At 40.1% G+C, this 16,317-nt stretch overlaps 1 protein-coding gene across 1 annotated transcript in view; it reads right to left on the bottom strand.

The window, feature by feature from the left end:
* The window catches only part of LOC124721697 (WD repeat-containing protein 6), a 292,998-nt gene that overhangs the window by 3,452 nt on the left and 273,229 nt on the right, over nucleotides 1–16,317 (bottom strand). The window contains exon 16 of the mRNA XM_047246781.1: nucleotides 8,431–8,545. Within this exon, the coding sequence (XP_047102737.1) occupies nucleotides 8,449–8,545 (97 nt within the window). The 3' untranslated portion in view covers nucleotides 8,431–8,448. The remainder of the gene's footprint in view (nucleotides 1–8,430; nucleotides 8,546–16,317) is intronic.

Raw genomic sequence — 16,317 nt, 5'->3', positions numbered from 1 at the left:
TTGTCAACAGGCACATTAACTTTGACCTTTGAAATCCAGCCAGTTGTAGTGGGAACAACAGTATAACATGGACTCCAAACCATGGTTATTCATATAATGTTTAATTCAACCAGTTAAGCAAAGAAATTGAATTATATGCTCTAATAAAAAAGTTAAATACCCACATATATATTCTCTGTAGCTAAACTTCTGGGGCTCTTCTCTAGAAGCCATCAAATCACTTAGTACGAAATGTTATAGAAATGGTATGAGCTCTAATAAAGAACAGAATAGCTAACAACATGTCTCACTTGTGGATGTCTAGAAGTTTGCTGAGAAAAAACTTGCCTCCTTTGGCAAACAAGAATGGGTAGCACTTTGAAGAACTGTTGATGAAGGTGACAACAAGAAACATGTCCATTGTGAAAAACTAATCTATGAAATGGAATAATTGATTCTTGATTTCCATGCTGATAATACTGCATTCATCAACAACAACAATGGATTTTAATCTTTACATACTCATAAAGGTCAGTATTTAATTTTCTGTGTGCTCCTTATTTTACAATGTCAGCTTCACTATGTGTGTTTTCATCCACTAAATCTCTTGTCTTTTTGATAGCAATGGGTTTGGTTTATAACTTCTCCTTCTGATTATGGATTTAAGTCAGTTTATGCGGGTTTTTTAGTGGCTGTATTTTTCTAATTGCTATTTGCAGTGATCTAACCTATACACAAGACTGTTTGCCAACTCACTAACAGTACAATGTAAGATGTGCATCAGTTTGAGAACTAAGCACCTGCACCAATCATTTCTGTGCAGGTCTCAATTTGTTGAACTGTGCTTCTCTTACTATGTGGTAGATGTTCTCAATTGAACCTACACTACTCAGCTAATAGGTCAAATTCTGTTGTGCATAACCTAAATAGGCAGAAAATGTTTATGAGTAAAATATTCTTGCAAAAGACAGCAAATAAAAATGTTTATTGCACAATTATTAACATAGTTGCTTAAATAATATGAGGCAAAGCTAGTTCCCATTTTAAGACAGTTCAGCATCGTACATTTATAAAGGATTTATGTCAGGAGTTCAGTCCCCCCAAATGCATTCTCATCCTCGTTACATCTACCCTTACTCTCTCCAATCACTTACCAATACTTTGGGCTTGAGAATTAGACCTGTAGTGTGTTCATGTGTGCTTCCTATCAGAGCTAGGCTATGGTCAAAAAATATGGTTATGCTAACTACCTTCCTAGTAATAGAGATATACCTTATTTTCAAATTATGATTAAACTTTCAATTTTCTGTTAAATGATTCCCATAAATCCTTAAGAAAGTAAATGGTACTATATTTTGTCAGTGTTTCCCTTTCTCATTGTGTAATGAAGAATTCAACGGTGTTGTTGTCCACATCTCTGGCTACTTATTATGCTTGCTTGTTGAAGTCCCTATTCTTGTGTTCCCTTCTTTTCTGCTGTGCATTTATCCCAGCCACTGTCATATTCTGGAATAAAACTCCCTTTGATCCAATTGCCACCTGCCAGCAATTTTATCAAATAGCCTATTGGTTTCTTGTTGCCAGGTTCTATTCAGTGTGGAGAAACAGAGCAACTGAGGAAGAATTATACCTATCTGTGACAGTGAAAGTGACTATCTACCCACATTCTCTTTGTGAGGAGAAGCAAACATCTCCCCAGAGGAAGCAACGTCATTGCTTCCACAGCCACCAGTTGACCAAGCACATATATAATAATATGCCCTCATTCATTCATTGTAATTCAACAATTTCTTCTTAATCAGGGTGAATTTGACAGCCATCACAGGAATCTTCAAAGTATGGGGATGTTTTCCTATGGTTGTTATCCACGTTATAGTATTGCATTGATGTTTCCAAACCTCTTGTCACTGTGTCATCAAGGTTTCTCAATGTACACTATGTGATCAAAAGTATCCGGACACCTGGCTGAGAGTGATGAACAAGTTTGTGGTGCCCTCCATTGGTAATGCTAGAATTCAATATAGTGTTGGCCCACCCTTAGCCTTGATGACAGTTTCCACTCTCACAGGAATATATTCAGTCAGTTGAATAATAATAAAAGCAAGGCTATAATGGTATTAGTGATTTATAAATACATCTCTGCAATGTAAAACACAAAAATTCTGAAAGATGTAGCTCAACTGAGGGTTATAATCACTCTTCTTCACTCCGAAATTCTCAGCTTTGGATAAGAAGGTTCAGGCTACACCTATCATCATTCATTAAAGCATATGGACTGCACATCAAACTTTAATTAAACACTTTTTAAAATACCTGATGTAGTTAAAGAGTTGTTGTGTAGAAAAACAAGAAAAAAAATCTGGCTACTGTAAACAGTCCTATTGCCTATATGCATTAGAAATTTTAATTGAAATTCTTAATGAAAGAATACCATATTTTGGTTTATGAAACAGCACAATTCAGAATTTTGATTATATGGAGAATGGCACTCAGGTACAAGTATTAGAAGTACAGGTTTGTTTAAATGAAACACCTGAAACTGTAGAACCTTTTCTTTCACAGACCTCAGACAAACAAACCATTTCCTCCAAGTGTAATGCTTTAAGTGGAGACAATGCAAATGTAAACTTTGGTGGTCTTACCTGTAAGCCTGGACAGAATGTGTGTTCTGTTCAATGAAAATATGGTAATTATTAGTTGTCCAGCACATACTGTGCCTACCTGCTTACAGCATGGAACTGATACTCTCCCTTTGGTTACTAAATCACTAATAACAAAATTTTTTAACTATTTTCATGTGTATACAAACCAGATAGAAGCGCTAAATTTTCTGTGAGTTTCTTAATACACGATACCGACAACTCCTAACACCACGTGATTAACATTTAATTCAGCAGTGGAAAGACCCTTGAAACAGTTTCCAGCTCTATGGTCTTACTTCCAGTCCATTAATCAGTGTCTTCCTAAATAAGTAAGTAATTTATTTTAACATAACTTACATGACTGCAATCTTATATTCCTTATTTCAACCATGCATCTATTCCATGACAAAATATTGTTAACTGAGCAAAACAGCCTTTCTGTTATTGAAATGCAGGAAACCTTTAATTCTGCTCTCACTTCAATGAAAGAGAACTGGAAAACAAATGTATCCCACTAGAAGCCAAACAAGCTCTAAACAAACTTCAAAATGAATGGTTATGGCAAAGATGTGGAATATTTCATGGAAAGTGTAGGATGAGCTCAATGGGAGAATTTATGACTTTTGTTGTAAAATAACCACAGAGAGCTGTTAAAAGTGTTTGTTTTATTACTCTGCAACTAACCTAATGCTCTTCATCTGGCAGAACTTTTTTTTAAAAAAAATTATGATATATACCACTTTTCTATAATTTTGAAAATTAATCCACAATTACTTATCACTGTACAAATATGTGGCCCTTGCATTTAACATGACATCATCAAATCTTGTTATATTAAAGAGCCACGTATTCGCACAGTGATAAGTATTCACAGCACAACATCCTGGTCCATCTTTACGTGAGTCCAGCTCCCAACCTCTTGCCACAGAGGCCATACCCACGTCAAAGACCCAGGTGCAAGACCTGCCCAATTTACCTACCCAGCACATGTTACTCTAGTCTTGTCATAGTCTATCACGTCCAGTCAGAGGCAGGGACACCTATGAATGCAGCAATGTCATGTACTAGCTCTGCTGCAGTTTCTGCTCAACACTTTATGTGGACATCACCACCCACCAGCTGTCCACCACGATGATTGGCCACTCCCGAACTGTGGCAGAGAACAGAGTTGACCTCCAAGTAGCAGAACTGCTGGGCACAACATGCTCAAACTCAATGCTGCTTTACAGCCCATGACATCTGTATCCTTCCCCAGAGCAGCAACTTTTTGAACTATGTAAATGGGAGTTATCCTTGCTACTCATACTTCATTTCAGTAATCCTACTGGCCTCAATCTCCACTACCCACACTCTCTACCCAACTGCTTCACTTCCCCTGTCCTGTCACCCCTTCCCAATCCAGTCCTTCACATCGTTGTCATTGTGCACTGCACCAAGCCACCAGCTAGACAACCCATGTGTCTCATTCCTATCCTGTGCAACTACTGCTTCTCCCTCCCACATTTCTATCCTGTGCAGTTGCTGTCTCTCCTTCCCACATTCCTATCCTGCACACCTGCCGTGTGTGTGTGTGTGTGTGTGTGTGTGTGTGTGTGTGTGTGTGTGTGTGTGTGTGTACAGTAGCAAACTGTTCAGTCTTTTTTGTGTACCTGTCAATTACTCAGTGGCTCCACTATTCAGTGAGCTGTCTCTTTTACTCCTAAATGATTGACATTCTGCCAGAACTTTCCTTACCAGTTTTATTAGTCTCAGTTTGAAAATACTGACACAAATTATCTGCAAAATAACAGAATAATTGGTAGAAGCCAGCCTGGTGGTAAGATCAATTTGCATTCTGGAGAAATGTAAGACCATGCAAGGCAGTATTTATTCTTTGACTCATCTTACAACATAGACGGAAGAAAGTCAAACCTACAGTCAACATTTGATAATGGAAATGCCTTAGGGGAATGCAAATGATGGAAGGAGTAAAGGTAACATCTCACCATATTGTAGAGGTATTGAGACAACAATATGCATACAAACATGACTAATGAATTTGCTAGCTTTTGGATGGATGCTCCTTCAGAGTTGGAGAAGGATTCATCTGAAAGTTAGCAACATTCTTAGCTTTGTTTGTGTGCCTAGTGATGACTCAATGTCTCAACTAAATTTTAAGTTGTTACATTTACCCCTTCTGTTATCCAACTCTTACATTTACATATATATAGAGAGCTTTTCACAATGCCAACTGGAAATCACTCATTGAAATCAAGGCATTATTGAGGACACTAAACAGGGAGTGAAAAGCTATCTACAACTTGTACAGAAACCAGGCTGCAGCTACAAGAGTAAAATAACACAAATGGGGGGCATTAATGGAGAAGAAAATGGTACAGGTTTGTATCCTATTCATTTTCAGGTTTAGAGCAAGCAGTAAAGTAAACCAAAATAAATACTTTAAGGTTTATCAATGATATCTTAGTTCTGTTATAAATGGCAAATAACTTGGGAGATTAAGTAACAGAATGGACAGTGTCAGATGAACTTCAACAAAAGTAAAATGAGGGTAATGGACAGTAGACAAATTAAATTAGGTGATTACTGATGGGGTTACATTAGGAAATGAGACACAAAAATAGCAGACAAGTTTTGCTATGTGAGCAGCAAAATAACTGACATTGGCAGAAATCCAGGGGATATAAAATGCAGACTGGCAAAAGAAAGAAATATTTATCTGGGAAAGAGTAACATGTTAACAGCTGACATAAATTTATACAGGGTAACACAGAAAAATGGGAACATTTCCACAATCCAATAAAACTAGAAGTGATGAAAGAAAGAAATTGCATTCATAGTAATTGAAACCTTACAACTTTGTCATTTACAAAACACTGATGGCATTTATCATTTTTTTAAAAATTACTTTCTTTAGATGGCGTCCTCCTGTATGAATACATTCACGAAATCTGTTGTTGAGATTCCTCATTGACTGCTGCAACATCTCAGCTGGGATACTGTGAATTGTATTCCGAATTCTCTGTTTTAACTCACCTAGGGTTCTTGGTCGAGTCGTGTAGACTTTGATCTTGAGGTAGCCCCACAAGAAAAAATCACAAACGAATAAATCTGGCGATCTAGGGGGCCAGGGAATGTTACCAAACCGTTAGATCACACGGTTGCCAAACAATTCTCGCACACATGTCATTGATTGGCATGCAATGTGATGTCGCTCTGTCCTGTTGAAACCAGACTTCTTGAACATTGGGAAGTTTTTCAATCCAGGTGTAATGAAAGTTCATAACATCTCCACATAACAATTGGCATTGACAGTTATTGTGTTTCCCTGTTCATTTGCAAAAAAAATATGGTCCAATAATACCATGTGATGAAACAACATACCATACTGCCACTTTAATAGTGTGTAAAGGGTGCTCATGAACATCATTAGGACTTGTGTTTGCCCAGTAACGGTAGTTCTGTTTATTCAGATAACCTGTGAGATGAAAACGTGTCTCATCTGACATCCACAAGTTGTTTAGAAATTCATCGTCATTGTTTAGTCGTGTTATCATTTGTTGACAGATTCCTAATTGTAACTAGTAACTGTTGTCCTTCAATTGTAGCACCATCTGTAGTTTGTATGGATGAAATTTTAAATCAAGATGAAGAATTCTGTGAACACTCTCCTGAGACATTCCAACCACTGCTGCTTGCTTATGAATTGAATGCCATGGGCTCTGTAAGACAGACTCGTATACAACATCACTGTTTGTTGGAGAATGCACACTTCTTGATCGTTCTGTTGGTTTCTGCTTGAGGACAGATCCAGTCTCTTCAAAGTTATTAATTGCATGGTTTGACAGAATGGCATCATGACATCCTAAATTATAAAAATGTCGAAACTCCTTCTGCGCCGCTACCAAACTATCATTGTTTTTATAAGACATTTTTATGGCTAACGCATGCTGTTGTGTGTTCCACTGATTCATGATTACTGAAATGGCGGACTGTTTACTCGCTAACTGTCATGAACCTGCAGTGCTGCCATCTGCCCATGGCTGCCACTACTCACTTCAAACATTTCCATTATTCTGTGTCACCCTGTACATGAAGAATTCATTTCTTAAGATATCTTTTTGGAGTCTAGCTTTACATCGAAATAAAAAATGTATGATAAACAATACAGACAAGATAAGAACAGCTTTTGAAATGAGATGCTATGAAAGAATTCTGAATGGGTCGATCAAGCAACTAATGAAGAGGTACTGAATTGATGGGGAGAAAAGAAACGTATGGCACAATTTGACAAAAAGAGGGGATACATCAGTTGTGCCCATCCAGAGGCATCAAGGAATAGTTAATTTGGTAATAGAGGAGAGTGGGTAGTAAAAATTGTGGAGGGAGATCAAGGCTTGAATATACAAGCCTTTGAAACGGGATGTAGGTTGCAGAAGTTGTGCAGATGTGAAGAGGGATGCATGGGGTAGACTAGCATGAAGAGCTGCAAGGAACCAACCAGCCTTTGGAATGAAGAGCACAACTTATTGGTGTATTATACAGAGCGTTTCATGCTTCCTATTACAGGATTCTAGGGGTTGTAGAGTGGAACATAATAGATAAAGTCTTGATAAGTGAACCATTTGGATATAAAATGAGTTTGAAGAGCGGATCATTTTCAAATATCCCATTTCATGTTACATTATGTAATGATCAAGTTGCAAAACGCATGTCAAGAATGTTTTCTGGGTCATCTTATTCCAACACATACCATTTTCATCTGACTATAACAATTCTGCGAGAAACTAAAAAGTTCATGATGACAGTTGACTGTGGTACTCCACGACCATGCACCATGGTGTGTGGGCTGTGTGTATGAAAGCATGTACTGCAGATGCAGCTCGTGGAATGAACAGAGTTGCCACATGGAGCAGCTCCTTTAGAGCACACAAATCACAGCTCATTGTCTCACCTGTGTGTGTATACTGAAGCAGGAGATTTGAAAGTGAACCAATCTTCAAACTTATTTTATATCCAAGAGGTACATTTCCAGACATGGGTTCCTTATCAAAACTCTACCCACTCAATGCTCTTTATAGTCCTTAGAAAGCTGTAACAGAGCTGTGAAACAGACTGTTCATATGATTTCATGTGCTACATATAGTGTTTTAGTATCTACATAACAGCGAATAAATAGCGTTATAGGAAAATAAAGGCAAAGTTGGAGGAGAACTGTTGTGTAGTTATGGTAATTAACTTTACACACTTGTGGAGATGACTAAATAGAGTACAAGAATGAATTTTGATACCCTTGTCAATACACAAATAACAGTGGCACAATGTTTAACCAGAGGAACAGTGACACAGAATTGAATTACAAAACTGAAGTGTGTGCACACAATGCACAAAATAATCCAAAGCATGAAGCATTAACACTCAACTCAACTGCATCCAGTTTAGCAAGAACAGAATACTGTTTTGAATTTTGCTTCTAACAGGAGAAATCTCCATTGGGCAGACTGTGAAGATGTAGTTCCACAATCACTTTTTCTCATAGCTGTTATAGTTTAAGGAGAGCCTTGGATCGACTTCAAAACTGGGCATGTTGTTCATGTGCTTCCCTGTCACAGCAGTGAGGATGTAGATGTTTTGAATTATAAGGAATTATGACTAACTGATAGCTGTTTAAAGAGAGTGGAGGCAATTCTAAAGATGGATTTCAGCATGTTCCCAAGAATGAAGGACCAGCACAAAAACATTTGAAATTTGTTGAAAGAACATACTCTGAAATCCACAGAAAAGATAATGAAATGTAGCTTAAATATTTTACCTAATCTGCTTTCAGATTTCAAACTTTTTGAGCTGCCTCCTTGTCCGGATCATCATTCACGATGGCTTTGATCAATTCCATGCCTTGACCATAAAGAGAAATGGTAAATCCATTCCTGAAATATGAGTAAAAAATTACTTACTTATAATGCACTGCTATCAATAATATCAACAAGACATGGCACACAGAGTTTATTTTGAGGCCACGGACAGCCTTTAAAACAGTAGTTCCCAAAGTGGTCTGTATTGACCCCCCCTGGTTGACTCCAGGTTGGAAGGATTTCATGTCAGCATAAATAAATAAATAAGCAAATAAATTAATTAAAATAAATAATAATAATAATAATAATAATAATAATAATAATAATAATAATAATGGAGGCCTGGGAAAAGAATAGGCCTCCGGTATGTTCTGCCAGTCGTAAAAGGCTACGAAAAGAACAAACCACTAATAGGGCTAACCCCCCTTTTAGTGTGATTAGTTGGTTCGGGACAGAACTAAAGATGCCTTGTGTTATATCCTAGGCAGTAATGCCAACCGAACCCGCTGCCAAAACGTTGGCAGCATCAAAGTCCGGACGCCGTCCGTATAAGCAGCGCCAGCGATACAGGATATCGCCGCAAGTCTGCGCGCGCCACCGCTGGCTTCTGGCTTCTTAAGCGCTGGAGTCACGAGCGCTAGGACAGTTCTGTATTCGCTGCTCAGTTGTATACTCGCCACCGAATTGTGTACTTGCTAGTCAGTTGTGTGTTCATCGCAGCAGAGTTGTTGTTTGTCGTCAGCCGACGCTGGCCTAGCCGCTCCGACTCGAAATAGACAGATTTCTGTAGACACGGAGTTCACCCCTGTGTTTCTGTATCTTCTTTAATAAAGATAAGTACCGACTTTTATTTAATCAGAGTGTTTGGGGTTTCATCTTTCTGTTTACTGTTCCAGCGGACCGGTCGGCCCGCTATTAAAAGTGTGGCGGTGACTTCGTAAGCCATTTCTACAGCCAAGTGTTTGTCGCTACGAACACCGCCACAAAACTGGCGACGAGGACTTCCGAACTCGTGTGCAGGGCTGGTTCAACTTGTTTCTTGTTATACTAATTATAGCGATAAAATTTTGGGGGCTGGTTTAATTTGTGTTCACTATGTCTGCCGAATTACAACAGTTGATCTTGTTACAGAGTCAGCAAATACAAAGTCTGGTGGAAGCAATCGCCAAACAAGCGGCTAATCCACCAACACAAAAGGAACAAGCACAGGCAGCACCACATTTTCGTGCTTTTGATGCATCCAGAGAAGAATGGCGAGAATATTTCGCGCAGTTGCAGGCGCACATGACAGTCTACAAAATCACAGGTACTGAGCGGCAGCTTTATTTAGTTCCACTGCGGGTGTGGAAGTCTATCGACTACTTTGTAAGTTGTTCCCGGAATCCCAGCCAGAAGCTTTAGACTATGACGTTGTTGTTAACAAGCTTGCTGAGTATTTCGAGTCGCGAGTTCATGTGGCAGCAGCCAGATTCAAGTTCTTCAGATTAAAGAAACTGCCACATCAATCTAATAAACAGTGGTTAACAGATTTACGGGGCCTCACCCGTCAGTGCCGATTTAATTGTGTGTGTGGAGCTTCCTACAGTGATGTCATGCTACGAGACGCTATTACTCAAAACATTGCAGATTCTCGTATTCGTGCTGCTATCTTAAAGTTGCCTGACCCGTCATTAGAGACTGTGATGAACATCATTGAAGCCCAAGATACTTTTGACTATGCTGAGTGTGAGTTAAATCAGCCATGTATTTCTCAAATTGCCTGTGCTAAGCAAGTTATGTCACGCCCGCGGCCCCACCGGAAGAGTCCGACTGTAAACACTAGCCGGCCGCGTCATGTTAAACACATTCGTCAGCCGCGTGTGCAAAATGATAGAGTTAAGTCTTGCCCTAAGTGTGTTCTTGCTCATCCTCGTGAACGTTGCCCGTTACGGAACGCGGTTTGTCACTTTTGTCAAAGGAAAGGACACATCCAGACTGTTTGTTTGCGTAAACGCAAGAACAATTCTAGTGCTGCCCAGCCCATGGATATTCATGTTCTTCAAAGCCAGCCCGCCCAGAAGGTCGCGTTTAAAGACTCTTCCACGGTTCGTGTGGGTAATAAACTTGTTCGCAATAAGCCACCCACCCAGCCCTCTGCTATGCGACCCAAGCGTAATTCAAACGCTGTAAACAGTATTGTACAGACTGCAAGTGAAGCGGGAGTTGTTCCACCCGCCCAACCCACGAGTTGTCATAAGCAGCGAACACGCGCAAAACGCGCTGATTTTGTGTCTTCCGCCTCCACTGCACCGATCCAGAGACAGTGTAATAAACTATTTGTGAAGCTACGCATCCAGGATAAAACCTTCAATTTTCAATTAGACACTGGTGCGTCTGTGACTCTCATAAATAGTGCTACGTATGCGGCTATCGGCCGCCCTAAACTTTCAGCGGCAAAACATTCTTTGGCTACTTATAGTGGAGAACGAATTCCTGTGTTAGGTGTATGTAGCGTGCCAGCCACATTCCGTGGCAATACAAAAACAGATTCATTCACAGTGCTCCGCGCTGCAGACAGTGTAAACATTTTCGGATTAGAATGTTTTGACTTGGTTGGCCTGTCTATCCAAGACAATGTGTTGCAAATTAATTCTGTTGTTGTTCCTCAAGACAGCATAACCGATTTGTGTAAACGATACAGTGACATATTTAAAGACGAACTAGGTTGTGCTGCGAACTTTGCCGCTCATATTACGTTAAAAGATAATGCTCAGCCTCGATTTTGTTGTGCTCGTCCGGTGCCTCACGCCCTCCGGGCACCTGTAGAAGATGAACTTTGTCTTTGGCAAAACAACGGTGTTATTCAACCCGTTTCAGCGAGCCAGTGGGCTTCTCCCTTAGTTATTATAAAGAGACCGTCTGGCAAGTTACGTTTGTGTGCTGATTTTAAGTCGACAGTTAATCCTCAGACTGTCATTGATTCTTTTCCTTTGCCTAGACCGGACGAGCTGATGGATAAGTTAGGGGAAGCTCGTTTCTTTTCCAAAATTGATCTCCGTGAAGCATATTTGCAATTGCCCCTCGACGAGCAATCACAACAGTATTTCGTCATAAACACGTCGTTGGGGTTGTTCCGTTTTCTGCGTTTGCCTTTTGGTTGTGCGTCAGCTCCAGCTGTTTTTCAGCGTTTTTTGTCACACCTTCTGGCTAATGTGCCATCGTGTTGCAACTATTTAGATGATATTGTTGTGTCTGGTCGGACGCCTGCTGAACATTTCCGTAATTTGGAGTGTTTGTTTAAAGTGTTGTCTCAGGCAGGCCTACGTTGCAACATCGATAAATGTTCATTTTTCCTTACGGAGCTGGAGTATCTGGGACATGTTATTAATGCTCAAGGCATTCATCCCTCCCAGTCACATTTAGCAGCTATTCGTGATTTGCCCGCCCCTCGCAATCTGCATGAATTGCAAGCAGTTCTTGGCAAATTGACATATTATATTAGGTTTATACCTAATGCATCACAGATTGCTGCACCGTTGCATCGTCTCCGCCGTAAGAATGTTCCGTTTGTGTGGTCAGCTGATTGCCAATCAGCCTTTCAGCAGCTTAAAGAGGCTTTATTGACAGCCCGTCCCGTTGATGCCTCCCGCGCAGCTTCCTCCGGGAGCTGCCCCAGGTGGTCGCTCCGGCGCCTGCGGTCCCTCTTCAGTCGCCACCGCCTTCGGAGCTGATGGACGTCGACCCCTCAGCCGGGCCGCTTTCCCAAGCGGTGGCTGTGCAGCCTGTCCTGCAGCCGCTTTCCTTGGGCACCCCCAAGGAGTCTGACACCGCAGCGCCTTGTCCAGCACCCACTCAGCAGCCATCGACGCAGCGTCAGGAGCCGCTGCCTCTCTTCGTGGGTCCCGACGCCCCGTCGCGTCCAGTACCAGAAGCTGCGCCCGTGGTCACAGGCGTGCACCCTGACCTCGGTTTTCAGTCGGTGTTTCCCGAGGCCCCGCGCAGCCAATCCTGGGGTGCGGACCGGGGACTGCCACCGACAACAGTCTCCGCCCCGGTCTCTTCTGCTACGCCTGCGGCCAGACCCCTCCCCCGCCGTCGACGCTCGCCCCGTCACTATTCCACGATGGTGCGGCGATTTGGGGGGGAGGAGTGTTATATCCTAGGCAGTAATGCCAACCGAACCCGCTGCCAAAAGGTTGGCAGCATCAAAGTCCGGACGCCGTCCGTATAAGCAGCGCCAGCGATACAGGATATCGCCGCAAGTCTGCGCGCGCCACCGCTGGCTTCTGGCTTCTTAAGCGCTGGAGTCGCGAGCGCTAGGACAGTTCTGTATTCGCCGCTCAGTTGTATACTCGCCACCGAATTGTGTACTTGCTAGTCAGTTGTGTGTTCATCGCAGCAGAGTTGTTGTTTGTCGTCAGCCGACGCTGGCCTAGCCGCTCCGACTCGAAATAGACAGATTTCTGTAGACACGGAGTTCACCCCTGTGTTTCTGTATCTTCTTTAATAAAGATAAGTACCGACTTTTATTTAATCAGAGTGTTTGGGGTTTCATCTTTCTGTTTACTGTTCCAGCGGACCGGTCGGCCCGCTATTAAAAGTGTGGCGGTGACTTCGTAAGCCATTTCTACAGCCAAGTGTTTGTCGCTACGAACACCGCCACAAAACCCTGGACAAGCGCCGTCATGGTCGGGGACGACACTTGAACCCTATGCCCGCCCACAATGGTAATGACACTGCTAGCCAACTGGAAAATGATTTAAATCCCAAAGGAGGTGTTTTGCAGGATATGCTTCCTGCAACCACCCTCGAAGGAAAACAAAGACAGAGGATGAGATGGTCAGATGAAGTTAATCGACACCTCATGTTCTGTTACTACCAAGCAACAAACCTAGGAACCAACACAACTGGATACAGATCACAAGTATACACAACATTTATTACCAGATACCCAAAATTAAAATTTTTAACAGAACAACGACTAGTTGATCAGATCCGTGTAATAATCAAAAATAACAGGATACCCCAGTCAGAATTAGAAAACATCAAACAACAAGTACAACAAATACTGGAACAAAATAATGTGCAATCAGAAGAAGAAGAAAATACAGTAATGGACTCAAACATCCCGGAGCAAACAAACAAAGAACAACACGCATCAATTAAACAATCAGAGGAAAACGAAACCTTAAGACAGCCACCAGAACAAGCACAAATAGAACACGAAGTGACACACATGTTAGATACAGAAGAAAAATTTCAGCTGCCATATATATAATACAAAGACACAAATACAGACATTAGACCATTCTTGCATAGACCGCCAAATAACCCACAAGTCGAAACAACAATAAAAACTATCAACACAATCATACACAACAAAATAAATGAAAACACAACTATGGAAGAGTTACAACTACTGGTTTATATAGGAGCACTCAATACACTAAATATACACACTAGGCAGAGATCAGAACCAACCAACACACAGAAGAAACCCACAAAACCAGCATGGCAACACAGGCTACAGATCAGAATAGAAAAACTGAGAAAAGACATCAGACAGCTAACACAATTTATAAGAAATGAAATGTAAAAAGAAAAAAAAAAGTGATAGAGCAATTAGATGAAAAGAAGCAGAAATTACAAGCATTGGCCAAACGACATAGAAGATACAAAAAAAGTGAAAATAGAAGGAAACAAAACCAAACATTCAACACAAACCAAAAGAAATTTTACCAGACAATAGATAACACACACATTAAAATAGCCAATCCACCAAACATAACAGACATGGAACACTTCTGGAGCAACATATGGTCAAACCCAGTACAGCATAACAGGCATGCACGTTGGATACAAGCAGAAACAGACACATACAAGATGATACCACAAATGCCTGGAGTAATAATTTTGCAACATGAAGTCACCCAAGCAATTAATTCTACTCACAATTGGAAAGCCCCTGGAAAAGATAAAATGGCAAATTTCTGGCTAAAGAAGTTCACCTCAACACTTTCACATTTAACTAAATTATTTTACAGTTACATTGCAAACCCATACACATTCCCTGATACACTTACACATGGAATAACATATCTGAAACCTAAAGATCAAGCAGACACAGCAAACCCAGCAAAATATCGCACCATAACATGCCTACCAACACTATACAAAATATTAACTTCAGTCATTACACAGAAATTAATGACACATACAACACAGAACAAAATTATAAATGAAGAACAAAAAGGCTGTTGCAAAGGAGCACGAGGATGTAAAGAGCAACTGATAATAGATGCAGAGGTGACATATCAAGCTAAAACTAAACAAAGGTCACTACATTACGCATACACTGATTACCAAAAAGGTTTTGATAGTGTACACCACTCATGGTTACTACAAATATTGGAAATATACAAAGTAGATCCTAAATTGATACATTTCCTAAACATAATAATGAAAAATTGGAAAACCATACTTAATATCCAAACAAATTCAAATAATATCACATCACAGCCAATACACATTAAGCGTGGAATATACCAAGGAGACTCATTAAGTCCTTTCTGGTTCTGCCTTGCTCTGAACCCACTATCCAACATGCTAATAATACAAATTATGGATACAATATTACTGGAACGCACCCACACAAAATCACACATTTGTTATACATGGATGATCTAAAACTACTGGCAGCAAAAAATCAACAACTCAACCAATTACTAAAGATAAAAGAAGTATTCAGCAATGATATAAATATGGCTTTTGGAACAGACAAATGTAAGAAAAATAGCATAGTCAAGGGAAAACACACTAAACAAGAAGATTACATATTGGATAACCACAGTGACTGCATAGAAGCAATGGAAAAAACAGATGCCTATAAATATCTAGGATACAGACAAAAAATTGGAATAGATAATAAAAATATTAAAGAAGAACTAAAAGAAAAATATAGACAAAGACTAACAAAAATACTGAAAACTGAATTGACAGCAAGAAACAAGACAAAAGATACAAATACTTATGCTATACCAATATTGACCTACTCATTTGGAGTAGAGAAATGGAGTAACACAGACCTAGAAGCACTCAATACACTTACACGATCACAATGCCACAAATATAGAATACATCACATACATTCAGCAACAGAAAGATTCATATTAAGCAGGAAGGAAAGAGGAAGGGGATTTATCGACATAAAAAACCTACATTACGGACAGGTAGACAATTTAAGAAAATTCTTTCTAGAATGAGCAGAAACTAGCAAAATACACAAAGCAATCACTCATATAAATACATCGGCTACACCACTGCAATTTCATAACCACTTCTACAACCCTTTAGATCACATAACACCAGCAGATACGAAGAAAGTAAATTGGAAAAAGAAAACACTACATGGCAAGCGCCCGTATCATCTAACACAGCCACACATCGATCAAGATACATCCAACACATGGCTAAGAAAAGGCAATATATACAGTGAGATGGAAGGATTCATGATTGCAATACAGGATCAAACAATAAACACCAGATATTACAGCAAGCATATTATTAAAGATCCCAATACCACAACAGATAAATGCAGACTTTGCAAACAACAAATAGAAACAGTAGATCACATCACAAGCAGATGTACAATATTAGCAAATACAGAATACCCCAGAAGACATGACAATGTAGCAAAAATAATACATCAACAGCTTGCCTTACAACATAAACTTATAAAACAACACGTTCCCACATACAAGTATGCACCACAAAATGTACTGGAGAATGATGAATACAAATTATACTGGAACAGAACCATTATAACAGATAAAACAACACCATATAACAAACCTGACATCATACTCACC

This window comes from Schistocerca piceifrons, chromosome X (assembly GCF_021461385.2).
Source record: "Schistocerca piceifrons isolate TAMUIC-IGC-003096 chromosome X, iqSchPice1.1, whole genome shotgun sequence".
NCBI classification, from domain to species: domain Eukaryota; kingdom Metazoa; phylum Arthropoda; class Insecta; order Orthoptera; family Acrididae; genus Schistocerca; species Schistocerca piceifrons.
The sequence above is the reverse complement of the archived record's forward strand: the minus strand, read 5'-3'. Positions and strand labels throughout refer to the sequence as shown.